This window comes from Pan troglodytes, chromosome 5 (assembly GCF_028858775.2).
Source record: "Pan troglodytes isolate AG18354 chromosome 5, NHGRI_mPanTro3-v2.0_pri, whole genome shotgun sequence".
Classification (NCBI taxonomy): Eukaryota; Metazoa; Chordata; class Mammalia; order Primates; family Hominidae; genus Pan; species Pan troglodytes.
Genome location: NC_072403.2, coordinates 119,231,816 through 119,257,224, shown reverse-complemented (window position 1 = coordinate 119,257,224; position 25,409 = coordinate 119,231,816). Strand labels below are relative to the sequence as shown.

Genomic DNA, 25,409 nt, shown 5'->3' with positions numbered 1-25,409 from the left:
GTCACGGTTCTGCCACCTACCAGGTATGGTACCTTAGACAAGTTACTTGATTTCTCTCTGTGCCTCGTTCCCCATCTGTAAAATCAGGATAATTGTAGTACCCTCCTCTTAGCATTGTGAATTAATTTAGTTAATATATAGTAAAACATGTAGAACAGTTTCTGACATATAGAAAGCAATGTATAAAGCACAATATAAGTGTTGGCTGCTGCTATTATTATTATTTGTGTGTGTGTGTGTGTGTGTGTGGTATGTGAAAGGTCCTATTTCTGAGAAGTTTGAAGATATTGTTAAAACTGTTGTCAGGGCTGTTAAATCTGTGTGATTTGGTCAGACTTGTCTCAAGGTTCGCCTCTTAGAGTTCTTGCTGAATCATATCCTTAATCCCTGACCAGGCCCAGCCCCGAACACACACACACACACACACACACACACACACACACACACACACACACACCACACACCTCTTTTTCTTTTCCTTTTCTAGAATTGAAAGCCAATTCAGACCTTCTCTTTATTATAAAAGAAAGGAAGAATAAAGATTCACTATAGGTAATACATAAATAAGAATCTAGTAGCCTAAGTTAAAAGTTGTAATTCAAAGCAAAAAAAAATTTAAAAAGCTCTTCTTTTAACATTTTTGTGTTCTGTAATAGGATGCCTCTTAACCTCCGTAAAATTCAGGTTCATAGGATTTAAGCAGATTGTTACATGACAGTAAAGAGTTTGGGACATTTCTGATGATTATTTGTTTCTGTTGTGATGTAACTGTATTACTTTAACTTCCTTTTCCTAGGAAATTAGAATTTCTTTTTAAAAATCAGTTTAAACCCTTTTAACTTGATGAAGATTGCCTACTTGGTTAAGGACAGAATATAAGCGGAGAAAGCTATAGCTGTTACTTTGCAGAGAACCTAATGATTTGTCTTATTTTGAAACTAATGAAAGGTAAAAGGGGCCCCTTTTAAAAATTTCTGTTTGGAGACTGGAGGGGCAAAGATTTTCTTTTTTTTTTTTTTTTTTTTTTTGAGACAGAATCTCGCTCTGTCACCCAAGCTGGGAGTGCAGTGGCTCGATCTCAATTCACTGCAACCTCTACCTCCTGGATTCAAGTGATTCTCCTGCCTCAGCCCCCTGAGTAGCTGAGATTACAGGTACCTGCCACCACACCTGGGTAATTTTTGTATTTTTAGTAGAGACGGAGTTTCGCCATGTTGGCCGGGCTGGTCTCGAACCCCTGACCTCAGGTGATGCCCCGCCCCCAACCCCCCCCACCCCGGGCACCCCAAAGTGCTGGGATTACAGGCATGAGCCACCGTACCCAACCAAGATTTTTCTTAAGTAATGGACTAATTCATTATTTTTGGCTATGTTACCTTAATTAACTTAAATTGATTCTTTGTTCAAAAACTCAACAAGGAAGCCTTGATAATTCAGTCAAGTATTATAACACTAATTTTTGTTTTCTTACTGCATTCGAGAACTATATCTGTATATTATTTATATATGCTGTAATCTATTTGATTAGTGCTCATGAGCATTGTTCTCAATATGACTTTACTGTAATATATTGCCCATAGTTTTCTAATTTTTTAAAATAATGCCATTTAGTTCTTGAATGACAACCATTTGTTATACTTTAAAAAGAAAATGTACTCCTGGGAAGTATTTCTAGCCTCAGGTATAGCAGAAATTATAAAAATTCAGTCCTCATGTCAAAAGGTATGCCACATTTTAAGTTAAAGCCTTGTTGTTGCCTAGAATTATAATGTTTGTAAGTAATAAGCAACATTTTTGCTGATGGCATTCACTTTCATTTACTTATCAAATTTCTGCGTCTTTTGAATTTGGTTTAATCCTTTCATTCTCTGAGCTTCTTCTCTACCTGTGAAAACAAATCATTTTTTACTACTGTTTACCACCGTCATCACCAAATAGTATCACTTCATCCAAGCAATGTGATTTATATGTCAGTTTCTTTCATCTGTCACAAACCGGTTTAAAACTATGGGTTCTCCTTGTTACCAGAGCAAATGATTAAGATTGTGAGATAGGGTATAGACAGCGGGGAGACCCAGAAAGAGGACAGAGCAAATGAGGAAGCCTCAAATGTGAGATTGTCACTTTTTTTTTTTTTTTTTTTGGAAACAGAGTCTCAATCCGTCTCCCCATCTGGAGTGCAGTGGCGCCATCATGGCTCACTGCAGCCTCAGCACCCCCCCAACCCTGGGCTCAAATCATTCTCCGTCGTCAGCCTTCTGAGTAGCTGAGACTAGAGGCACGTGCCACCATGCCCAGCTTATTTTTCTATTTTTTGTAGAGATGGGGTTTCACCATCTTCTCTGGGATGGTCTCAAGCTCCTAGGCTCATCTGACCACCTTGGCCTCCCAAAGCACTGGGATTACAGACCTGAGCCACTGCCACCAACGAGATTGTCGCTTTTAAAACTGGCCATGGGCTGGGCATGGTGGCTCATGCCTGTAATCCCAGCACTTTGGGAGGCTAAGGCAGAAAGATTGCTGTGTCCAGGAGTTCAAGACCAGTCTGGGCAACATAGCAAGACTCTGACTCTACGTTTTTTTTTTTTTTTTTTTAATTAGCTGAGCATCGTGGTGCATGCCTAAAGTTCCAGCTACTAGGGAGACTGAGGTGGGAGGATCGCTTAGGACCGGGAGGTTGAGGCTGCAGTGAGTTGAGATTGTGCCACTGCACTCAGCCTGGGTGACAGAGCAAAACCCTTGTCTCAAAAACAACAACAACAACAACAACAACAACAACAACAACAACAACAACGCAGCCGTAGATTTCTCTAGTTGTTTCCTGAACTCATGGCATCCTCACATTAATTTTCCTCCCTGACCCTGTTTCTTTTCAGTAAGTCTCATTGTCCAGTTTTAGAAGTGTGGGCATCTTTGTAGCAGTTTTCTAAGTTATGTGATGATCTCGTGAGGGTATATTAATCCTCTTCCTTCTTTGCTTGTTGGCAGGGGGCTTGTACATGACAGCTGGAATAGCCTCCAGTTGAGGGGCTTGGTGGTGCTCCTTATCTCTAAAGCAGCTGGGCCAAGCAGCGTGAACACTTCATGTCAGAACTATGACATGGTCAGTGGGATCTACTCATGGTAAGAAGAATTTAGTCTTTTGACATTGCTCTCTACATCGTGTTTTTTTTTACTGGACAGAGGTCAGTGGAAATCACCATCCTTTGTCATTCTCTGATTCAAAGATAGATTAAAATATAAGGTTAAAAATGGATTTTTATTGTTCATAATAAGTGATAGTCTTGGCCAACTCTACACATAACTCTGGTAAATTTCTTCACACATTTGTGTGAAATACTTTCCTTTCTACTTCGGGCATTTAAAATTTTCTGTTCATCACTTCTCCCTCCCCTTATTATGTATCATTGTGTCTCTGTAGAGACCTCTGTGCCACTTAGTTCAGGATCTATGATTTTTAAATCTACTCAAAATGACACCTTGTTGGCCGGGCACAGTGGCTCACACCTGTAATTCTAGCACTTTGGGAGGCCAAGCCTAGTGGATCACTTGAGACCAAGAGTTTGAGACCAGCCTGGACAACATGGTGAGCCCTCATCTCTACAAAAAATTTAAAAGTTAGCTAGTTGTGGTGGTATGTGCCTGTAGTCCCTGTTACTCAGGAGACTAAAGCAGGAGGATTGCTTGAGGCCAGGGAGGTTAAGCCTGCAGTAAGCCTTAATCGTGTCACTGCCCTCCAGCCTGGGTAACAGAGCAAGACTCTATCTCAAAATAAAATAAGATAAAATAATACCTCATTGTATAAAGATTGATGCTACTATCATTTTAAGAGCTATAGTCTACTTTTTTACTGGTTATTGGATTAAAAAATTTTTACATCTCATGTATTTAGATTAAAAAACAAATTTGTAAGTATGTATTACTCATTTTTTGCTGCATATAAAATAAACTTAAATTTTTCAGTTTTGTTTAAAAAAATCACTGGATATATTTTTAGTAACAGTATGTCAGCAATAATTTTACTTAATTCTAGCAATATGCTTGGCACTGTATTAAAAGCCTGTATAGATGTAACAGTCAACAGGTAGACTTTGGCATATGAAATTAAAACCAGCCTAACAATATGGGTGATAAAGAAATTTTCCTCACAAAAAGAAGCATTTCTAGGAACTTTGACTTACGGCTAATTGACCTTGTTGATTTACTTTAAAAATAAATCTATTTTTATTTTATTTTATTTCTAGTGGTCTTGTCCATAAATGTTTTCTGTTCCATAATATTTAGGGATTACTGTTGCTTGCCAGCCAGAAATTCAATGATCCTTCCTCATTAGCAAGCAAGCGAAATGATTACTGTTGTGACTACAAATGCCCATTCCTCCAGCCAATATAATTTTTTGTAAACCTTTTACCATTCATCCATACAAATACCCTTCACTATAAGGGATGTCTTGTGATCACCTATTCACTCTGAAATGGTTCATATTTGTTTAGTGCTTTTAGGTTACTAAGCATTTTTATGACAGCTATTCCATTTGGTTCTTATAATAATGCCATAGTAAGAGTTGTTAAGCTTATTTTACTCAAGAAAACAGATTCAAAAATTTTGAGGCTTTTTCTGGTGACACAACTGGTAATGGGGAGAGTTGAAGCTCTAACTGTAGTTCTCATGTTCCCTCCAAACCTCATTGTTGGTTTTTTTTTCTTGATTACATTCTACCTTTCTAATCTATTTCAAAATATATATATATTTCAGTTATAGATCAGACTAGCATTAAATTAGTATGTTAAAAAAAAGTCATCTTGTAAGCATATCTTTAAAAACTTTTAAATGGAAAACTCTTTGGCACATCTTTAGTACATCTACATCCTTCCCCAAAACCTGCTTGAGTTAGAGCTCAAAAGTTTACCTTACAGGCCAGGTGTGATGGCTGATGCCCATAATCCCAGCACTTTGGGAGGCTGAGGCAGATGGATAATGTGAGTCCAGGAGTTCAAGACCAGCCTGGGCAACATGGAGAAACCCAGTCGCTACAAAAAATATAAAAAATTAGCCAGACATGGTGGCATGTGCCTGTAGTCCCAGCTATTCAGGAGGCTGAGGTGGAGGGATCGCTTGAGCCTCGGAGGCAGAGGTTGCAGTGAGCTAAGATTGCGCCATTGCATTCCAACCTGGGCAACAGAATGAGACCCTGTCTCAAAAAAAAAAAAAAAAGTTTACCTTATACATTTTGTAGAAAACTCTTGGCTAAGTTTAGTTGAGATAACTAGAGAAAATATATAAAAATTTAGAATGAGTACTAATTACCTGTTAGTCCCTGGAAAGCAAATGGACCTCACATTGCCTTGTATCCCATATATCTCTGTTTTCGGTTAGGAATTCCATTGATTTTCAGTCTGCTGACTTTGACCCTTTCTTATTAGTCATCTGCTTGTATATTTGGATAACCACACATACAGATAATGAGCACCTACTTTTTTTTTTATCTCTAATCCTAAAATAATCCTTGCAAAATACTACTTGATACATAGTAAATATTCAATAAATATTTGTTACATAAGTAAGTTATTCCTATTTTACAGAAGAGATTGCTAATACTCAGGTTGACTTATCTGAAATATTTTAGCTAGAAAGTGATAGAGTTGGGATTGAAATCCCATTTTTATCTCAAAGTGTATACACTTTCTACTCAGCAGGAGCTATTAATCTGTATGCACATGGTGCACTGTGATGTAACCTTGTGTTTCTAATTCTTGTCTAGCCTCTAGGAAACAATTTCATTGCTTTTGGTCCTTCACATAACATGTTGGCAGATGGTCATTATAATCCAAGCAATTTGACTAAAAGAACTTTGGAAAAGAGTAGGGGTACGTTGTGAACATGAAACCTTTCCAAATAACATAAATGGGCTTTATACTCAAGTGTATAGAATCCACAGTTACATTTAGGGAATAATCCTGGCATGTAAACCCAGGCTATTTTCTACAATCAAACTTCATCTAGTAGGTCATTGGGGGTGTTTGGGTGTTTTACACACTTGTTAATTGAAAAAGTAATTTGGTATAGTGCTATGAGAAACCATTAATTTGTTTCTCTACCCCTGAAGTCATTTGTTTAGCTCTTGCTTCCTTAATTGTTCAAGTGTAACTTTTGCTGGAGTCTTGTATCTATAATGCTACAGTGAATTATTTAACATTTGAGGGAAGTACTAATTTGAGAGCTTTTAAATTCACCTCCAAACTACTGGGATTTTCCTTGTTGGTATTTTTTCTCTCATAAAACTTGACTTTGATATCAGCTAATGGGACCTGAGTACATTACCTGAAGGACCAAATGGGGGTTAGGTGATCTCTTTTGTTTGGCCTAAGGATATAATTGGTGCTGTGGATGTCTAGTGAACTAATCATATAACAGCCAAGAGAGGCAGAATTTAGGCTAAAATGTAATAACTACATTTTGAAAATCGGGCAAGAAAGCCACATTTATAAAAATGTACTGTAAACATTCACCATAGCCTTTTGCCAACAAGACTGTGAACTTTAGGTTTATTCCACTAACCTTGACTTTTAAAAAATTGGTTGCAAAGCCAGTCAAGTATTACTAAATTTACAGTTATCCCTAGCTACAATCAAGAAAATGTTTACAACTTCCCGTTCTATTAGTAATAGCATAGTTTTATTTTGTGTACAAAAGATAGTTTAATACAATATATAATGCATATTAAAAAGTATAGATTTTTCTCATGATATGATTATTAAGTTTACAGAAATTCACGTGAATATTTTGGCTGATGGTTCCGCTTTCTCGGTTGTTTTATCAAGAACTGACTCAATCTTCTCTTCTAACTAGTAGTTAAAAGCAGACCACAGACTGAACATATTTGCACTCTACTTTAATTTCCTGAAGTTTCCCAGCACCTTAACTGGTAGAAGAGACTGAAGCAAGTATGCCAAACACATTTTCTTTTCTTCTTGAGTACCCGGCTGGACTACATTTCTCAGTTTCCCATGCAGGTGGCTGGCCATGTGACTGAGATCTAGCCAATAGAGTAGGAGTAGAAGTGATATTTACTATTTCCTGGCCATAAAAATGTTGCATTTGTAATACTCCTTAAGCAGATGATCTGGGAAGTGACCCATTCAAGATGAAAGTTGCCTGTGTCCCTGAATCACTCTTGAAGGAAAGTCACCTGCCCATCAGGAACATCCATACAGACTAGATGTATCAGAAGAAAAATCTATTTGTTAAGCCACTTAAATTTTAGGGTTTATCTGTTGACAGCAGCAAATGTTACCTTTTTCTTTTTTTTTTTTTTTTTTTTTTTTGAGACAGAGTCTCGCTCTATCACCTAGGCTGGAGTGAAGTGATGCAGTCTCGGCTCACTGAAGCCACTGCCTCCCAGTTTCAAGCAATTCTCCTGCCTCAGCCACCCAAGTAGCTGGGATTACAGGCGCCCGCCACTGCACCCTGCTTCTATACCTCACAAAGATGTGGGGTATAGAAGTACCTAGCAGGGCCCAGAACAGTACCAACATTGTAATTAATAGGCACTCAGTACATAACTGTTACATGATTGTATGAATTTATGGAAAAGAGACTAGCTTCATTATGTATGCAGGTATTATGGATTGAATTTTATCCTCCCAAAATTCATGTGTTGAAGTCCTAACCCCTAGTACCTCACAATGTGACCTTATTAGGAGAAAGGATCTTTATAGAGCTAATCAAGTCAAAATGAGGTCATTAGAATAGGCCCTAACTCAATATAACTGGCATCCTTATAAAAAGGGGAAATTTGGACATAGATATGCATATACAGGGAGAATGCCCTGTGAACTGAAGGCAGCCATCTACAGGCCAGCCTCACAGCCCTAGAAACTCATATATGAGAAGCAGGGAATGAAGATGAGGTGGAAAGGAAAGGTTGAAGTCAGACTGTGAAGGGCCTGAGGAATTAGGGCGATATCCTGGATAAATTGTGGGGAGTTCAAGAGGCAGCAGAGTGGACTTGGAATCTGGAAGCTGACTGCACCACCTACTAGCCGCGCCTCAGTATGTCCTTCACAGAATGGTTTTCAGAATTAAACGAGTGAGTAGAATAATGCATGGCATAGTAAGAATTCTGTAAGTGTTTGCTCTTATTCTTAGCTATTATCAAAAAGGTGTTTAAGCAAAAGGGGTCATGTTACTGTATCTGTGCTATGGAACATAATTAGCTGATGCTTAGAAGGTGACCCTGAGAGGTGAGGTCCAAGATAGAGAGTCAGCCAGGGAATTAGTGAAGTCGTCTAGGCAAAAGCTGAGAGGGAAAGCAGAGACATGGAGAGGGGTTGGAGCTGTTGCCCATAGCAAGCAGTTAAAAATTGGCTGAACCAGACCTGAACCCACTGGGTCCTTTGATTTCATGCCTTTTTCTTGTTAGCATTTACCAACTTTTCTTCCAGAGCTTAAGTTGTAACTAGGTGTTCAGTGGGACAAAAGGTTCTGGGATCAAATAAGTGTGGGCATGCCAGGTTAAACAGAGTTAGAGAGATTCCTTCATTTGAGAATTCTTAGGAGTTAGATACGGATTTATGTATCATGACTCTGAGATATTGTTTCCCAGTCATTTGACTACAGAACCCATTGGTCCCTGTCAGTAGTAGTACACCTTGTGGAAAGCGGCAAAAGTTTGATAAATGTTTCTCTGTATCAGCATGCCTAACTTTGAATCCTAATGAGAACTCTGTGAGGCAGAAATAACAGTTTCAGGCTGGGCACGGTGGCTCACACCTGTAAACCCAGCACTTTGGGAGGCTGAGGTGGGTGGATCATTTGAGGTCAGGAGTTCGAGACCAGCCTGGCCAACGTGGTGAAACCCCATCTCTACTAAAATAAAAAAGAAAAGAAAAGAAAACAGTTTCACCAATGAGAAAACTGAGACTCAGGTGAAGTAACTTTCCGAGGTCCCACATTAAGTAGTCAAGTAGAGGAAGAAATATGTATATTGGTTATAAATTGTCTGGGTTCAAATCCTTGTTTCATCACTTACTAGCTGTGTGACCCCAGACAAGTTAGATAACCTCTCTGTGCCTCATATGTCTATTAAGTGGATTAAATAAGTTAATACGTCGAGAACCCTTAGAACAGTGCCTCATACATAGAATATGCTTCCAAATGTGGTTTATTATTGCCATTCCAGACCCCAGTCATGCTGCTTCATGGCCTTTATTAGATTTCCCACTCCTTCAGAGTAGGCACTTAGCTTTGTATACCTTTACAACTCACCAATGCCTTGGACATAGTATTCATTTAAATCTCTATCTGGATGACTGGATCTTCTGTATAACATAAGTGTTTTAGACTGAAGCAAACATTTGAAACACATGTTTTACAGTGTAAGTCTTACAGAGTAGTTTAACATGGACGATGACTTAAAGGGATGGCGGTTTATTATGTCCTTTGCAACCTGTAGTTCAGGATGTGAGCTATAACCAGACTCTAAAGCATTCTTCATGAAACAATCTTAATTTTTAAGCTAGTTATTATGTGAAGCAATATAATATATTTAAAGAAGGAAAAGAAAAGTGTTGACCGGGCACCACGGCTCATGCCTGTAATCCCAGCACTTTGGGAGGCCGAGGCAGGTGGATCACAAGGTCAGGAGTTCAAGACCAGCCTGGCCAAGACAGTGAAACCCTGTCTCTACTAAAAATACAAAAAAATTAGCTGGGCATGATGGTGGGCGCCTGTAATCCCTGCTATTCAGGAGACTGAGGCAGAGAATTGCTTGAACCTGGGAGGTGGAGGTTGCAGTGAGCCAGGTTCGTGCCACTGCACCCCAGCCTGCCTGGCCCTGTCCAGGGAAATTTTTAAAGTCTCATCAAAAGTTTATTTTATTTTTCCTTCATATTTCAACCAATTCCTTTTTCTACTACACTTTCTTTACCCACCTCTGTTATCTGCAGCTTCAATTCTGGTATCTATAAGTCTTGAAGTTTTACTGATAGGTTTTAGACTCTCCTGAGTTTGTGTTACCCTTAACTCCATTTCCTCTAAGCAGCAGTGGGTAGAGAATATGCTGCTGCTGGGGACCCAGTGCAATGATGATGTTCCCACTGCTTCAGAATTGCAGCATAGGGACCTGCTGGACCACATCCAACTGCGAGACACACCTGCCGATCTGAGGAAAAAAACACTAAATTGAATTAAAGATCTGCAGTGTCCTGGGACACACATATTCATTTATAGAAGTGTAGCCACCTTCTTTTTACCCACCTTGCTCTGTCTCTAATCTGTTTGCTATAGAGATCAATTCAGGTACAAGTAGAATATGCAAGAATGAAAAAACATTAAATGAGTAATTGAATGAGAAGTAAAGTCATCGTTGGCATTTCTTCTTTTTAGATGGTCTATTTGCCAGGATACATAATGGATGCTGACCAATTTTAAAGCATACCAATTCTATTTGTAAAACAACTACTTTTTTTTTTTTTTTTTTTTTTTTTTGAGACAGAGCCCTGCTCTGTCACCCAGAATGTAGTGCAATGGCATGATCTCGGCTCACTGCAACCTCCACCACCCAGGTTCAGATGATTCTCCTGCCTCAGCCTCCCGGGTAGCTGAGATTACAGGTCTGCACCACCACGCCTGGCTAATTTTTCTATTTTTAGTAGAGACAGGGTTTCACCATGTTGGCCAGGCTGGTATTGAACTCCTAGCCTCAAGTGATCTGCCCTCCTTGGCCTCCCAAAGTGCTGGGATTGCAGGCGGAGCCACTGCGCCCAGCCGAAACAACTATTTTTATCTTATTACCTATGTGACTTCTGGGTGGCAGGTGAGTTGGCGAATAAGAAGAAAATCATGACCGAACATTTTCTGTATTTATTTGTAATGCTGATAAGAGAAGACTGTGTCCTCTATGTGCTTTTAAACATAGTTCAGTTGATTGGACTGGGTGCAGTGGCTTACGCCTGTAATCCCAATACTTTGGGAGGCCAAGATGGGCAGATCACTTGAGGTCAGGAGTTTGAGACCAGCCTGGCCAACATGGGAAAATCCCATCTCTACTAAAATACAAGAAAAAAAAATTAGCCAGGCATGGTGGTACCTGCCTGTAAGTCCCAGCTACTCGGGAGGCTAAGGCAGGAGAATCACTTCAACCCGGGAGACGGAGGTTGCAGTGAGCCAAGATTGTGCCACTGCACTCCAGCCTGGGCAACAGAGCAAGACTCTGTCTCAAAAAAAAAAAAAAAAAAGAAAAAGAAAAAACATAGTTCAGATAATTGTATTTTATCCGTATTACCTCAGCATTCAGCATGTTTCTAGCATATAGATAGCAATGACTATTTGATCATGGCTGAATAATTGTCACTAGTAGTGGTAGTATTTATCTCAGAGCAGGGAGGGCTTTATGAAAAAGTTCCAAAACTTGACACTATAAATGAAAAGATTAACACATTTGCACAAAAAATAACTCTTCAGTGGAAAAAATTCCCATGAAGTCAAAAGACAAAGCCCAAATTACAAAAATGTTTACAACATACATGACCAAAAGCCAAGTTGTAACCTACAAATCAGTTGAAAATCTTATAAATCGGGAAGAAGAAAATTACAACACAAACATGGACAAAAGACATGAACAGGTAGTTAGCTTAGAAACCCTATCCTGTAATTAGAATGAGGGCTTTGGAGTCCCTGGGCTGACCTGAACTTTTATCCTTTGGCCTCTTTGACCAGATCAAATATCCTGTGAAAATGCGTAAACTACAAATAAAAATAATAAACTATAAAAAAAATTATTTTTGTTAAAAAAAGCAGGAATGAAGTAAAATGCTATCTTTAGATTAGCTTTTTAAAATTTGCCATCTGTTCAAATGGACACCATCAATTTCTTCGCATTTGTGCTAATTCTTCACTCTACTCAGTGTATTCAATTGATTAAGGTTAAATTAATGATATGCAGGTAGTCCCTGGCTTACCATGATGCAACTTAAAATTTTCTGACTTTTAATGGATTTATCAGGACATAACCCCATTGTAAGTCAAGAAACACCTGTACATACTGAGGTAATTGTTGGGCTTCAAGAACTTATCACAAAAAGCATCATAAACATAACTATAAGTTAAATCTAGAAACATCTTAAAATCAAATTACAGATCTTAACATTACTTTCTCCTCTAAGTGAAAATTGGTTACGCTTAGTGTGGTGTTAGAGGAAGTGATAGAATATTTGGAGGCCTGTGTGAAATAATCTTAAGGAGAGAAGGGAGAATATAAAAAGCTGTGAAAGAGGCCAGTTTTTTTTTCTATAAACCTTTACATTTAGGGAATTGCACTTGGTCTCAGCTGCAAATATTGTAGTTCATAATTTATCATTTTAATGTGGTACTAATTAGCATCTGATGACTTCTAATTATAGTAACAATAGGCTGTGACTATCTATCAATCCTCACCTTCATTCCACACATTAGAATTCGTCTAGCACTTCGAAATGCCAAACAAAATTAACAAACTGTATTTCCCTTGGGGACTGATCAAATCAAAAAACATCTTAAGAAATGAGGCTTAAGGCAGAACATGTTGATCATGTTATTTATTTAGGGTCAATTATATAAACATGAAATAGGTAATATTGAAATATGTAGCATTTTAAAAATCAGTTATGGTTTTGTTTTGTTTTTAAGATAACATGTGAATGCAAACAAAGAGTCTGAAAGGAACCTTACTCACCTGCTAATAACAGTGGTTGAAGAAAGAAGGGGTTGGAGAGGTTTGGAAACAGATATAAGGGAATGGTCTAAAGGTGACTTTATTTGTAGTATTTCAGTTTTTTAATAACCTATTCATGTTATTTTGTATAACTAAATTTAAAAATGAAAAAGTTATATTTCATACTTGTAAAGCAATAAAAGCCTATTTAAGAAACGTATCTTTTTATACTACAAGAACCTTAAAAATGAGGAGCGCTTATTGACAGTGATTTTAAATGATTATGCAGAATAATTGAATTTAGTGTAGGCTTTTGAAAATAATTTCCTAAAGATATCTCAGCTCCTTTTCAGATAAATCTCAAGAGATGAAAGCATGTGCAATTTGATTACATATTCCTATTGATTGTATTCTACTTACAACAGTAAATGTAAACTCCAGATACAAATCTAGTAATATTACTAATTCATTACAACCAGTACTTATTTTCTTCATTAAGTTTTTATTGTTATGTTCAACTTGCGCAGCATGCACAAATGCAGCAATTATATGTTGAGAAAGAAAAGGGAAGCCTCTTTATGTTTAACATACTGTACGTCAGAAGTCATTACTTCACCAGAGCTTTTGGAAAAACACAAAATAGGATCAGCTTCTTACAAAACAGTATAATTAACCACAAAAAGTAGGTGGGCTTACCTACTAATCTACTCAGCTGAGTTAGTTTATTGCATGTAAATAACATGATATAGATTAGCCTGCCTCATCTATCACAGCAAAACACAAGCTGCATACATTGTTTTTGTTAATAGTAAAAAATTTTTAAATCCTTTCCTTAAAGAAGGGCTGTATGTTGACTGGTAAGTAGCCAAAGTTAAAGGCACTGTCCATTGACTAATTCTACATTTTAAACAGTGCTTAATTTTGGGCATTCATCATGTGATAGAAGTTGTGCAAATCACTTAAAATATTAATTTTATTGGCAGAGTCAGCTTAGTAGCTTCATGACTTAATGGTGATCCTTTGAACTCATACGGAAGGCATCTCAGTGGTAAACAGTGTGTCATAATAAAGGCATAGATGAAGGGCCAGAGATCTGGGTTCTTGTCTCAATTCTGCAATTGATTAGCTATTTGACCTTAAGTAAGTTACTTAATCACTCTTTGAAATTACTCATCTGTACAGCAGGGGCAATGATGGGCTTCAAACCAGGAGCTTAACTAACAGGGTACACATCTAGATAGGTTCAACTATCCTGTGGTCCAGAATAAGTCACCCTGACCACCTCCTGTCTCTGCAAGGCACAGCACTGGACACTGAAAGACACTGAATATTTCTTATGAATAAGAAATAGTCTTTGACCTCAAATGAGTAGGTAAGGAAACAATGTATGCATCTAGAGTCTTCCTGACACTTGCTATTGACGTAATTTCCTTTCTAAAACTCTTTTGCTGGAACTTAACTACTAGAGCTATTTCCCCAGTCACCATTGGGTTCACAATCCACCCATGTCCACTGATAAACCCTTTGTTTAACTAAAGGTAGGTAGTCTTTAACACCCCTCACATAAGATGATAGGTGAGAGCTGACATCTGTAGGTGGCTTAGTGCCTGAGAAATGTCTTCCTCACTGTGCTCTTGGACTTTCCTTCTCACTCCTGAAAGTGGGTGGTGTTGATAATAGAGGCAAAGAGGGCAGATTCTCTGATTGGTTATCTCTAATCCTGGCATCCTCCCTCTCTATAGTTACTGGAATCTTAAGTCTCCCTTTTCTGTTGTTAAGATTTCCCTCATTCCCTCCTCTTCTCAAGGTTTTTGTTTTTTGTTTTTTGAGACAGGGTCTCCCTCTGTTGCCCAGGCTGGAGTGCAGTGGAACGATCATGGCTCACTGCAGCCTCAACGTCCCGGGCTCAAATGAGTAGCTGAGACTACAGGTGCATGTACCATGCCTGGCTAATGTTTTTGTATTTTTTGTAGAGAGGCGTTTTTGCCATGGTACCCAGGCCTGTCTCAGACTCCTGGGCTCAAGTGAGCCACCCACCTGGCTCTCCAAAGTGCTGGGATTACAGGCATGAGCCACCACACCCGGCCTCAAGTTTTTTTGTTGTTGTTTTGTTTGCTTGCTTTTTCTTTTGAGATAGTCTCACTCAGATAGTCACCCAGGCTGGAGTACAGTGGCCCGATCACAGCTCACTGCAACCTCCACCTCCCAGGCTCAAGTGATTCTCATGCCTCAGCCTCTCAAGTAACTGGGATTACAGGTGTGCGCCTTCATGCCCGGCTATTTTTTTGTATTTTTAGTGGAAACGGGATTTCACTGTTGGTCAGGCTGGGCTCAAACTCCTGGCCTCAAGTGATCCACCTGCCTTGGCCTCCCAAAGTGCTGGGATTACATACATGAGCCACCACACCTGGCCTGGCCTCAAGTTTTTAAGTGGAGTAAAACATCCTTAACTCTTCAATTGCATTCCCTACAGGATTAGATACAAATTCCTTAACACAGCAACAGGCAATTCCTAACAGCCCTAGAGTGGATGTGAGGAAGATAAAAGCATGATTAATGTTTTTCTTTGTCATCAAGAAAAGGGTATGTGCAAGAGTGTAGGTTGATCTAATATGATTGTTTAGGCCCCATCAGGTAGGAAGTGAGGTTGAGGGAGCCCAAAACTAGAGAGAAAGTAGTGATCAAGGGACTGGAGATCATGATGAATCAGTTTGCAGGGGTAGAAGTGGTAATGCAATGAGAGAGCAGAAAAGACAGTAGGTTTTAGATGGAAAGTTGGATATCCAAGTGGAGATTTCAAAAGTGGAACAGTTCTGATTGGTTATGTTCAGTTGTGCCTTAAAGTGGGTTTCACAGAATACAGTGGAGGTGGTTGAATTGAGTATATTGAAAAACTGTAGGGTGGGCAATTCACATGACTGAAGTCAACCAGAACAACAGAACTGAGACTTCAATAAATGTAGAGGCACAGAGAAGAGGAGTGATGGCAGAAGTAGAGCTGGTTTCAAAGGAACAGTGGTTTTCACCAAAATGAGGAAATAAGGGGAGCACTGAGCACTGGTCCCACCTCTCAGCTCCTTAGTTTGTGGCTTGTAGAAGTTAGGCATATCTGCTCATGAACATATAGGATTTGGACACTCCGGGAAAAGCCGTGGTGTATTTAGAGCTAGAACATAGAAGAAAGGTTCTGTGAAATCTTAAAACACTTAACACATTGTTTTGTAATGACTGTTTTGTAAATACTGATTTATGTATGTTTTCTTACTAAACAGTACCTTCTAGAAGTCAGGGTTTGTGTCTTAATCATCTTCCAACCTATCACCTCTCCCTCCACTGAGGCCTCTATTACATTTTGTACCTTTGAGGCACTTCTCGTCTATTTTATAGTAATCTGCATATTTATCTTGTCCCTCTGCTAGATTTGTTCCTTTGCTCATTCATTCATTCAACAAACATTTATTGAACACCTGCTGTGTGCAAAGCTAACTATAATAAATATAGAAATATAATTATTACTATAGCTAACACATATAGAGTTTTCTATAAGTCTGCTACTGTTCCATATTCTTTATATATATTAGTGCATTTACTTAACATTTAACATTGGTTAAGAAATTGCTTTTCTTGGGAAACAGGCTTAAAGAAATTTAATAACGTGCTCAAGTTTATAGTGTAAGAAAATCACAGAGGTGAGTTTCAAATCCCATTTGACCATAGAATTCATGCTCTTTCCATTACTGTAGACAACCTATGAAGTAGGGTGCCTTACATATACTTTCTTAGTCATCTTGACATCCTCAGTATAGTGGACAGACATCAGGTTATAGACTTTTTCTTTGACCTCCAAAGCCCCAGCACTATGGTGGGCACTCAAGTGCTCCATGTATTATTGTTGATTTATTGAGACAAAATTTTCTTAGGGGGTTGAATGTGGATTTTGGTGGGGCTCTATACAATTTAAAAATAAAAACGTTTATGTTTGCAGGCCATTATCTCTATTACTGCATGTTTCCTTTCACAAATTTATTCTTTATATGTTGTGAAACACAGATATTTATATATTTTCTTTGACACAAGAACCTTTTTTTAAAATAGACTTGTGCCCTAAGCAGATATTCTGTCTAATGGGCTTTCCCTATAGACAAAGAGTAAAGTGTATTTCATTTGTCATTAGTCCTGAAATGTCAGTGCTGCAAATTTTGTTATTTTTGAAAACCATTACATTCATACTCATTAGAGACAACATTTCAAGGAAATACTTGAATGATTATGCACCTACAAGATTTTCTCTTGTCCATGAGTAATTTGTATCCTGTAATAATATGGAGCTTCTATTACTCTATTATAATTACTTACATATTCGTTGCAAATAATGATGTAATGGATTTTTTTGAGGCTGTACGTGAGAACCAACAAACTGCGACGCAAAACAAGTTTCCACCCCTTTTTTCCAAAGCTATGGTTAATCACTTGAACACTATCCAATATAGTAGAAAGCTGGCAGACTTTTCTTTGCAGCAGGCTATGTAAAAATGTTTATAATTTACAGCTTATTATGCCATGCAAACGACTGTGTTCCCAATGAAGGCGAGTGAGAAAATATGGCTGTTAAATTACTTAACTCCTCTTTGTTACTTGTTTTCTGGCAACAGTGGAAGGATACTTTGCACTTAAAATGCATTTCTGTATTTAATTTTATACCATTCAACTCAGAACTTTAAAAAACAGGGATTTGCTTTTTATCTCTCTCTATAGATAGACCAGACCAATTTAAATTTAACAAAAACAATAAGCTGAAAAATCAGAATTGTCAGGGAATGAAAATGTAATAATACAAAATTATTAGGGTTTAATTCAATTTAGGGCTTTAACTTTGCAAAACCTTTGTTACTGACACGTCTGCAACGGTTTATAGGCAGCTTGTTATTTTCAAAGGTACTTTATGCAAACTTTGTTTTATATTGTCTGCAGCGCTTTGGCTGAAAGTTGATCTTCCTCAAAAACAATTAGAGGGGTAGGCAAGGTAACTTGGACCTCTCTGTTATCTGTTGAATATATTCATCCATTTTAGGTCTTTCCTTAGCATTTTCTAATTTTATCAATGCCCTTATTAAATTCATAAGGCCCCTAACGTCAGGTACCACGTTGTCTTTTGTGGTTGCCATTCTTTCTGTGCCTGGTATACTACTACAAGTTTATAGTCAATCAGAACGCCCCAGATCATGACCTCTATTTGCGTGGGAACGTAGCTAAAGCTGGTTTTTAGGTACTGTACCTTCAATGAAGGAAGTTCTGAGGAAGGCAAGTAAAAACACTACAGCTGGTGTTTAAAAGTTTATATAGTGTGTTTTCCTTCTAATTCTTCAGCTTTAAATGTGGGGAGTAGGGGAAACTTTCTATTTAGTTTACACTCCCTGAAGGTATAAGAGAAGAAACATTTATATTTAAATATTTAAAACATTCAAAAAACATGTTTAATTTTTCCACTTTCCGATTTTAGAATTAATTTAGAAACCAGGGACTCTGTAGTACTTGACCAGTTCTTAGTAATTGCACATTCTTTTTTCCATAGCACAAATAATCAGATACTGAGTGTGTGTGGAGTGTGTGTGTGTGTGTGTGTAGTGTGTGTGTGTATGTGTGTGTGTGTGTGTGTGTGTATATATATATATTTTTTCTTTTTTAACATAGTCTCGCTCTGTTACCCAGGCTGGAGTGCAATGGCACAATCTCGGCTCACTGCAACCTCTGTCTCCTGGGTTCAAGTGATTCTCCTGCCTCAGCCTCCCAAGTAGCTGAGATTACAGGCGCCTGCCACCAGGCCCGGCTAATTTTTTGTGTTTTTAGTAGAGATGGGGTTTCACCATGTTGCCTAGGCTGGTTTTGAACTCCTGAGCTCAGGCAATCCACCCACGTTGGCCTCCCAAAGTGCTGAGAATTACAGGCGTGAGCCACCGTGCCCGGCCGATGAACTGAGTATATTTAAATGGGAATTTTTGTGCACCTGCAACTCATGTTTTTAAGAAATAATGGATTGCTATCTCAGAGAAAATAAGATTATGTCACTATCAAGGCATTATCATTTTTATTGTCATTGTCCTCTTCAAGGAACTTTTTGGTATATAAGGAAAATTTTTTCATTTTCTACTTCAGATCTTTTTTTTTTAAGCTAACCATTACAACAGACTTATAGGTCATCTCTGATTGTGTCAAAGTAAAAAATTGAATAAAACAATTTGTTCTGTTTACATAGTTGCTTCTTTTTTGGGTAAACAGAGACCTGGGATCTTCTGGAGCTCAGCCCTCTGGGTGGGAGGATGGGTGCCTAGCACTGCTCTCCGCTGACCTCTTCTGGTCTCCTGTTAGAGCTGTTGTTGAAGTAGATAGCTACTTCCTCTTAGACTGCCTTGGTGAAAGAAGCGGGGCGGTCAAGGAGAAGTGGAGGGAAATTAGCCAGTATAGACTTCATTATGATAACCTCCCCACCTCTTTACCGCTCAGGATTCCTTTTGTTATTCTCCCACCCCTGTTTAAAAAAGCGTCTTTACCAGGCACTTTATATATAAAATCATCATTATATGATTTTCCATTTTATTAGATACACTTGTAACTGCCAATCTGAGCTTCTGATGACCACAAGATAACCACTGTCGCATCTTATTGAGTACAAAATTAAAGAAAATTAAAAATTTTGTTAACAGATGTTACTTTATCTGGGGGGAGGGGGAATGCATTGCTTTCCTTCGACATTTTGGAAAGGGAAAATTACTCACCTCTGTGAAGAACTTGTTACCTACTGTAAATAACCCTTAAAGATCTGGGTACCCCAAACTGGGGACCACTAATCTAATAGTACCATCAAGCAGTAAAGTGCTCACATTATTTTTTGCTGTAGAAATGGTGACCATTACTAATTTGGTGCCATTTTCAAACGGTAAAAGGTGATCTGCATGTTATTGTTATAAATTATGAATATTATATTGGGAGCTTTTATTTTTATCCATAGAATAAGGAGTTGGAGATGTAACCCAAAGCCCTGATGGTGTCCAGTGACAGAATTCCACTTTTTTCCTAAAACTGGGAGGTCAGGCACGGTTGTAATCTATATGCTGTCTTTGCAGAACACATGGTCATCAAACCTAAAATTCAGACAGCTTTACATTTTGAGATAAAATAGGCTCATCACATACAGAAGAAGCCTTTATTTCTGGGAGCTACATTAAAGTCTGTAGTTCATACTATTCCCTCATCACTCTGGGGCTCTCCCTGGCCCCCTCCCATTTTGTGCCCTCTCAGTTTATCACACTTCATCTCTTGTCACACCTTTGTCTCATGTTTCCTCCACATCTGGTTGTGCTTTTTTTCTGTTATTATTGAACATCATCTAATAATACCTAAACCATTTAAACCCTCTGGAATAGGGCAGAGGTGAGAGCAAATGAATAAACTGAAGATCTTAGAGCAGTGGAAAGAAAGAGACGCACTGACAAAATGGCTGCTCTGACAGAGCTGCGAGGTGCCGTGGAGGAGAGGTTGGCCATACTCCTCTGTCTCCACTCTCAGCAGGCTCGTTCTTGGTTTGTTCCTTGAGATTCATAATTACATGTAGTATTGAAATGAACTTAGAGCAGTAGTGACCAGCATGGGGCCTAGTTGCTTTTACTTTTTCTGCAGTTCAACAATATAACTTGTTTTTGTATTATGATTGACATCTTATGATTATCTGTACCTTTTGTGACGTCTGGTTACCAGAAGCTTTTTCTGGTAGAAGAAAAGCAAAATTCAAAGCCAGGAATAATGCTGCAACCATTTATACAAAGTTTTATGTACACAATATGTGCAAAGCTATAGATGTAGTATATGTTTTGTTTTTTAAAAAAGCTTTGGAGTCTATACATTTTTTGTTCATTAAATGAAAAATGTTGGTAGGTTAAATACTGCTGAATTAAAACACTGTTGAGGAAGGGAGAACGGCAGTCACTTAAAAAGCTAAATCAGAGTAGATATATAGGGCCTGTTTAAAAAGGCCCAATATTCACGAAAAAAAGAAATCTGTTATACTAAAAGAGGAAAATGAGTATTACTATCATGCTGTCATGATGCTACTCTAAATGCCTCAAAACCACCTAACAATCCATTCAGGAATCTGCCATATTGTAGACCATAGCCATATATAATAGCTGTACTAGAATATAATGGCATTTACATTTAAAAAAAAAAGCAACCTTTTGTAAGTATCTGATTACACCTGAGCTATACTGGATACCATAGCAAAAGAATTAAACCAATCCGTCCTCTGCTGTCTAAAAGTTTATTATATTTTACAGATGTTTTGAGAGTAGACACATATATTAGACATATAAGATACCAGAAAAATTAAAGTGATGTATATATAGCTCATCCTTTTGTCAGTTTAAGGGGAAAGATACAAGGATGCTTACCTCATTCATGTGGGGGTAAAGATTAAGAAGAATAACCAACGGAAATTCAAAATTTGGTCATGACAAGTTATTCAATCAGACTTACAGTTAACATTAAATGGATAATACATTCATCCACTCTGAAATTTGACCATATGTGGACCTGACAAAGGAATTTTTTCTATAACATACTTTTTATTTTTTTTAACATGATCCAAACTGTTCTAGAACTTTCTTGCTGACTTTATTTCATTAAGTCCATCAATCCAACTTCAAGATGTTTTCTTCTAATTAGGAAGAGCATTTTTAAAAGATTTCTAAAACTGTATATTGTGATAATCTGAGGTAAATGATCCCACCCCAGCCTCCTCTCACTTGTTCGCCCACCTTCCCAGTGTATTTCTCCCCTACAGTTCTCATTGGGTAGAATTCTCACTTTAGCTGTTACTTCCCTGGGTAATCCTTACCTTACTTCATCAAGATTTCAATTAGGTCCTCTTCATCTAGGCTCCCTTGGCAAGCTGTATTTTCTTCTGGGACAGCAATTATTGCCCAAGATTCAAATCATTTGGTTTCCTGTCCAAATCCTTCACTGACCTGGCCATGAGCTTCTCAAGTACAGAGATATGCTTTCTTTCTTTCTTTTTTCTTTTTAATGAATTCTCAGACTCTTATCACAGGGTCTGACATGACAGCACTCAATAAGTGTTCATTAAATGAAAGGAAGGGATCCTTGAATAATCACTACAACTGAGGTCTGTTAATAAAATGTGGGGAAAGTACATTCAAAATATTATCCTTCTAACTGTAATGAATTTTGATATTTTATTAACAGTAGTCCAATCAGGACTTTAGAAATCTCTTCAAAAGATCTCTTTGCTACAAATGTTTATCCTGCCAGTAATTCAGATGCTGTTAACCAGTTATCTGCTGATTTGGCAAAATCCATTAAGTATCTATTATTTTGCAATATTTATTTACATCTTTGTAACTTATTCCAAGATCTGCCTTCTTGATCACATCTTTCTGGTTATAATAGTTATATCTGCAAATTCTATTTTATTAAATATTGATAAATGTGGGTTTGCTATAAAAATTTAAAAATGGGTTATCCTTTTAAGAAAATAAGTATTTAGAGTAATTGGTAAATTTATTTAAAAATTATATATAATGACAGTATTAAAATGTTTAAAAATAAGTTAATGTAAACAAGACATTTTAAAGTATAGGTTGGTACTTCATTAACTTTAATTTTGTGACTTTTGTCAGTTGATGTCACAACCTTAGTGTTATTTTAAAAATAGTTTTTATAGGGCTACTTAATTAAGTAACATGGTATTTGCTTATTTCAAACAGTCTGCCTTTGTTCCTGTCCAAGCCATGCTGGCAGGGCATTGCTTTTCTTTTCCCTTTTGTTAATATGCTGTGTTAGATAATGGTTCTGTAAATAATAGATTCCAAGGACCTTTGATCCACCGTTACTGTAAAATAAAATGCAACTTAATTTTTTCAGGGCATAATGGTTTTAACCTTGCGTACTAATTTGACTGTGCTTGTGGGGGCAGATCCTTAAATGAGACGCAAATGAAGGAAAAATTGCTAATGCTGCCACTGTATATCTAATGAGCACTGTGTAATAAACCATAACCTCTTCGACATTTCTCTGGAAAGCAGCATGATTATTTTGGATAGCTAGCCCTTTGTGGATGGCTCATTACCGTCTGGCATAATATGTATTGATAGAGACTGTAATTGTCAACTCCTATTTGACATGCTGCCTCTAATAAATATGGCTTGCATCGCTGGAGCCCACTGATGGTTATATGGGAAACTGTAATTAAAGAAAAAAATATATTTTTAGGTTAAATAAGTATATATGTATATAAAATGTCTCTATAGAAGATTATCTGCTTCCTTACTGCCACCACCCCCAGCTTCTTGTCATAGAGTATTTGGAGCTTCCCTGAAGGATTGGTGCTCTTTTATCAGTATAAGGGCCAACATGTGACAAGATGTGTGTGTGTGTGTGTGTGTGTGTGTGTGTGTGTGTGTGTGTGAAGCATCTCCATTGGCAAAGAATTGACAATATGAAAAAGCTCGTTCTACATATATAACATCCATAATACTATAGTATTATTTTATTTTCTTCTGTTTTTAGAGACAGGATCTCTCTCTGTCACCCAGGCTAGAGAACAGTGGAGCAATCATAGTTCACTGCAACCTTGGACTCTTAGATCCTCCTACCCCAGCCTCCCTAGTAGCTGGGACTACAAGTGCTACCTTCATGCGCAGAACAGGATCTTGCTATGTTGCCCAGGCTGGTCTTGAACGCCTGTCCTCCAGGAATCCTTCAGCCTCAGCCTCCCAAAGTGCTAGAATTGCAAACATGAGCCACCACACCTGACCTCATGGTTTTCTTTAACTTTATTTTCATTTTGTTATAAGAATATTATGTTATTTCATACGAAACAAAAGAGGATACCCTACTCAAATTACTAGGAAATATGAACCATTTTAAAGATATTAAAAGCCCACAAAATATGTTACATAATATTTAGGCTGGAAGAAATGTAAATTAAAGATTAAATTGGGCCCTGCTTCATATTATAAAACAAATGTAGGGTCGGGCGTGGTGGCTCATGCTTGTAATCTCTGGCACTTTGGGAGGCTGAGGCAGGTGGATTACTTGAGGTCAGGAGTTCAAGACCAGCCTGGCCAACACGGTGAAATCCCATCTCTACTAAAAATACAAAAGTTAGCTGGGTGTGGTGGCTCATGCCTGTAGTCCCAGCTACTCAGGAGGCTGAGGCAGGAGAATTGCTTGAATCTAGGAGGCAGAGGTTGCAGTGAGCCGAGATCATGCCACTGCACTCCAGCCTGGACAACAGAGCAAGACTCTGTCTCAATAAATAAATAAATAAAGTAAAACAAAACAAATTTAAGCCTAGTCAATTTATAATTTCTGAAAACATAGAATTGGAGTTCTAAAAAATATTTTTATTGTCAATGTGTAATTGTAATATATTCTGAACTTCTGAACAAGGAAGTATACTCTTAGTTTATATGCTACAATTCATTATTTTTATTAAATTCTCAGCATAGGATATAAAATTAGAATGTAAGCACATGTTTATATTTCCTGGAGTAGGCCTAGAGAATCATTTAAAAAATTAGGCAGCTCCTAGATTTCTTCTTAGCAATGTGAAGTCTGATATAGTTTTCAAACTAAGAGAATGGAGCCCCGGGGAGGTGAAGAGAAGTAGCAGCTGGAAGAGCATGACTCTGCTACTCGCCTACCCATAGCTTTCAATTCTGTTCCTATTTGTCTAGGCAAATTTTGTAAACTCTCTGAGGACCAGGATACTCATGTATAGAATTGGGGACAATACCATCTATTTACCACAGCTGTTGTAAGGATCAGGTGAAAAACATATATGAAGCACTTAATGCAATACTTTTGGCCCCTAGTAAGTAATCAGTAAATATTAGCTTTCCTCTCTTTCCTCTTTTATCCTCCCTTCTTCCTTCTACCCTCCACAGGTGGCCACATTTCTAATCTGAGGCATTCTTTATTTTCTCAAGTATGTCCTGTCCATAAAGCGTAGATTTTTAATCTTGTTAGGTAATGCTAGCTAATAGCTATTAACAGCCAGGCCCTGTTTCAGTTTTCTTACATGTGTCAGCTCACTGAATCATCACAACAACCTCATAATAAGAGATAAGTGCTGTTACCATCCCCATTTAACAGATGGGGAAAACTGAAGCACACAGAGGTGAAGTAATTTGCTCAAAGTGACATAGTAGTGGGGCCAGGGTTTGAACTCAGGAAGTTTAACTCCAGAGCCCATACTCTTAGCTTAGCTATACTACCTCTGCAGGTCATCTCTCCTCATGTTCATAAGACAGAGGGAAAGAATAGGTTCTGGTAGGGTTCTAGAGAGGCCTGGTCCACCTACAAAGGATTGAATTGTCCTTAAAGGACAAATCCAACATAGCCATCAGGGGTAGCAAGGGTATTTCTGGGGAGGATGGATGGCAAACCAGTGAAGGGAGTGAAGGGAGATGCAATAGTGCTGTAGGATACCAAGGAAGGGAGAAAGTGAGGAATAACTATTCTTGCACTAGACCTGCCAGCAAATGCCAAATACTGGCAATACGCTGCATGCACTGTGCTATTTCCTCTGCATGGGATATTGTTCCTACCTTTCTTCATCTGACTCTTACCGCACTTAAGATACAGTTCTGCTCTCCTTTTCTCCAGGAAACATTCCCTAATCCCCAGGCCAACCTAAGTACTC

The 25,409-nt window shown here is 38.0% G+C and overlaps 1 protein-coding gene across 4 annotated transcripts in view; it reads left to right on the top strand.

Moving 5' to 3' along the window:
* Positions 1-25,409, top strand: part of PDSS2 (decaprenyl diphosphate synthase subunit 2) — a 308,958-nt gene that overhangs the window by 122,662 nt on the left and 160,887 nt on the right. For 3 of the 4 annotated variants that reach the window (XM_001146753.8, XM_009451779.5, XM_054686179.2), the window contains exon 2: positions 2,989-3,123. The exons of the other annotated variant lie outside the window; for it this stretch is intronic. In XM_001146753.8, the coding sequence (XP_001146753.1) occupies positions 2,989-3,123 (135 nt within the window). The remainder of the gene's footprint in view (positions 1-2,988; positions 3,124-25,409) is intronic. 4 annotated transcript variants of the gene reach the window in all.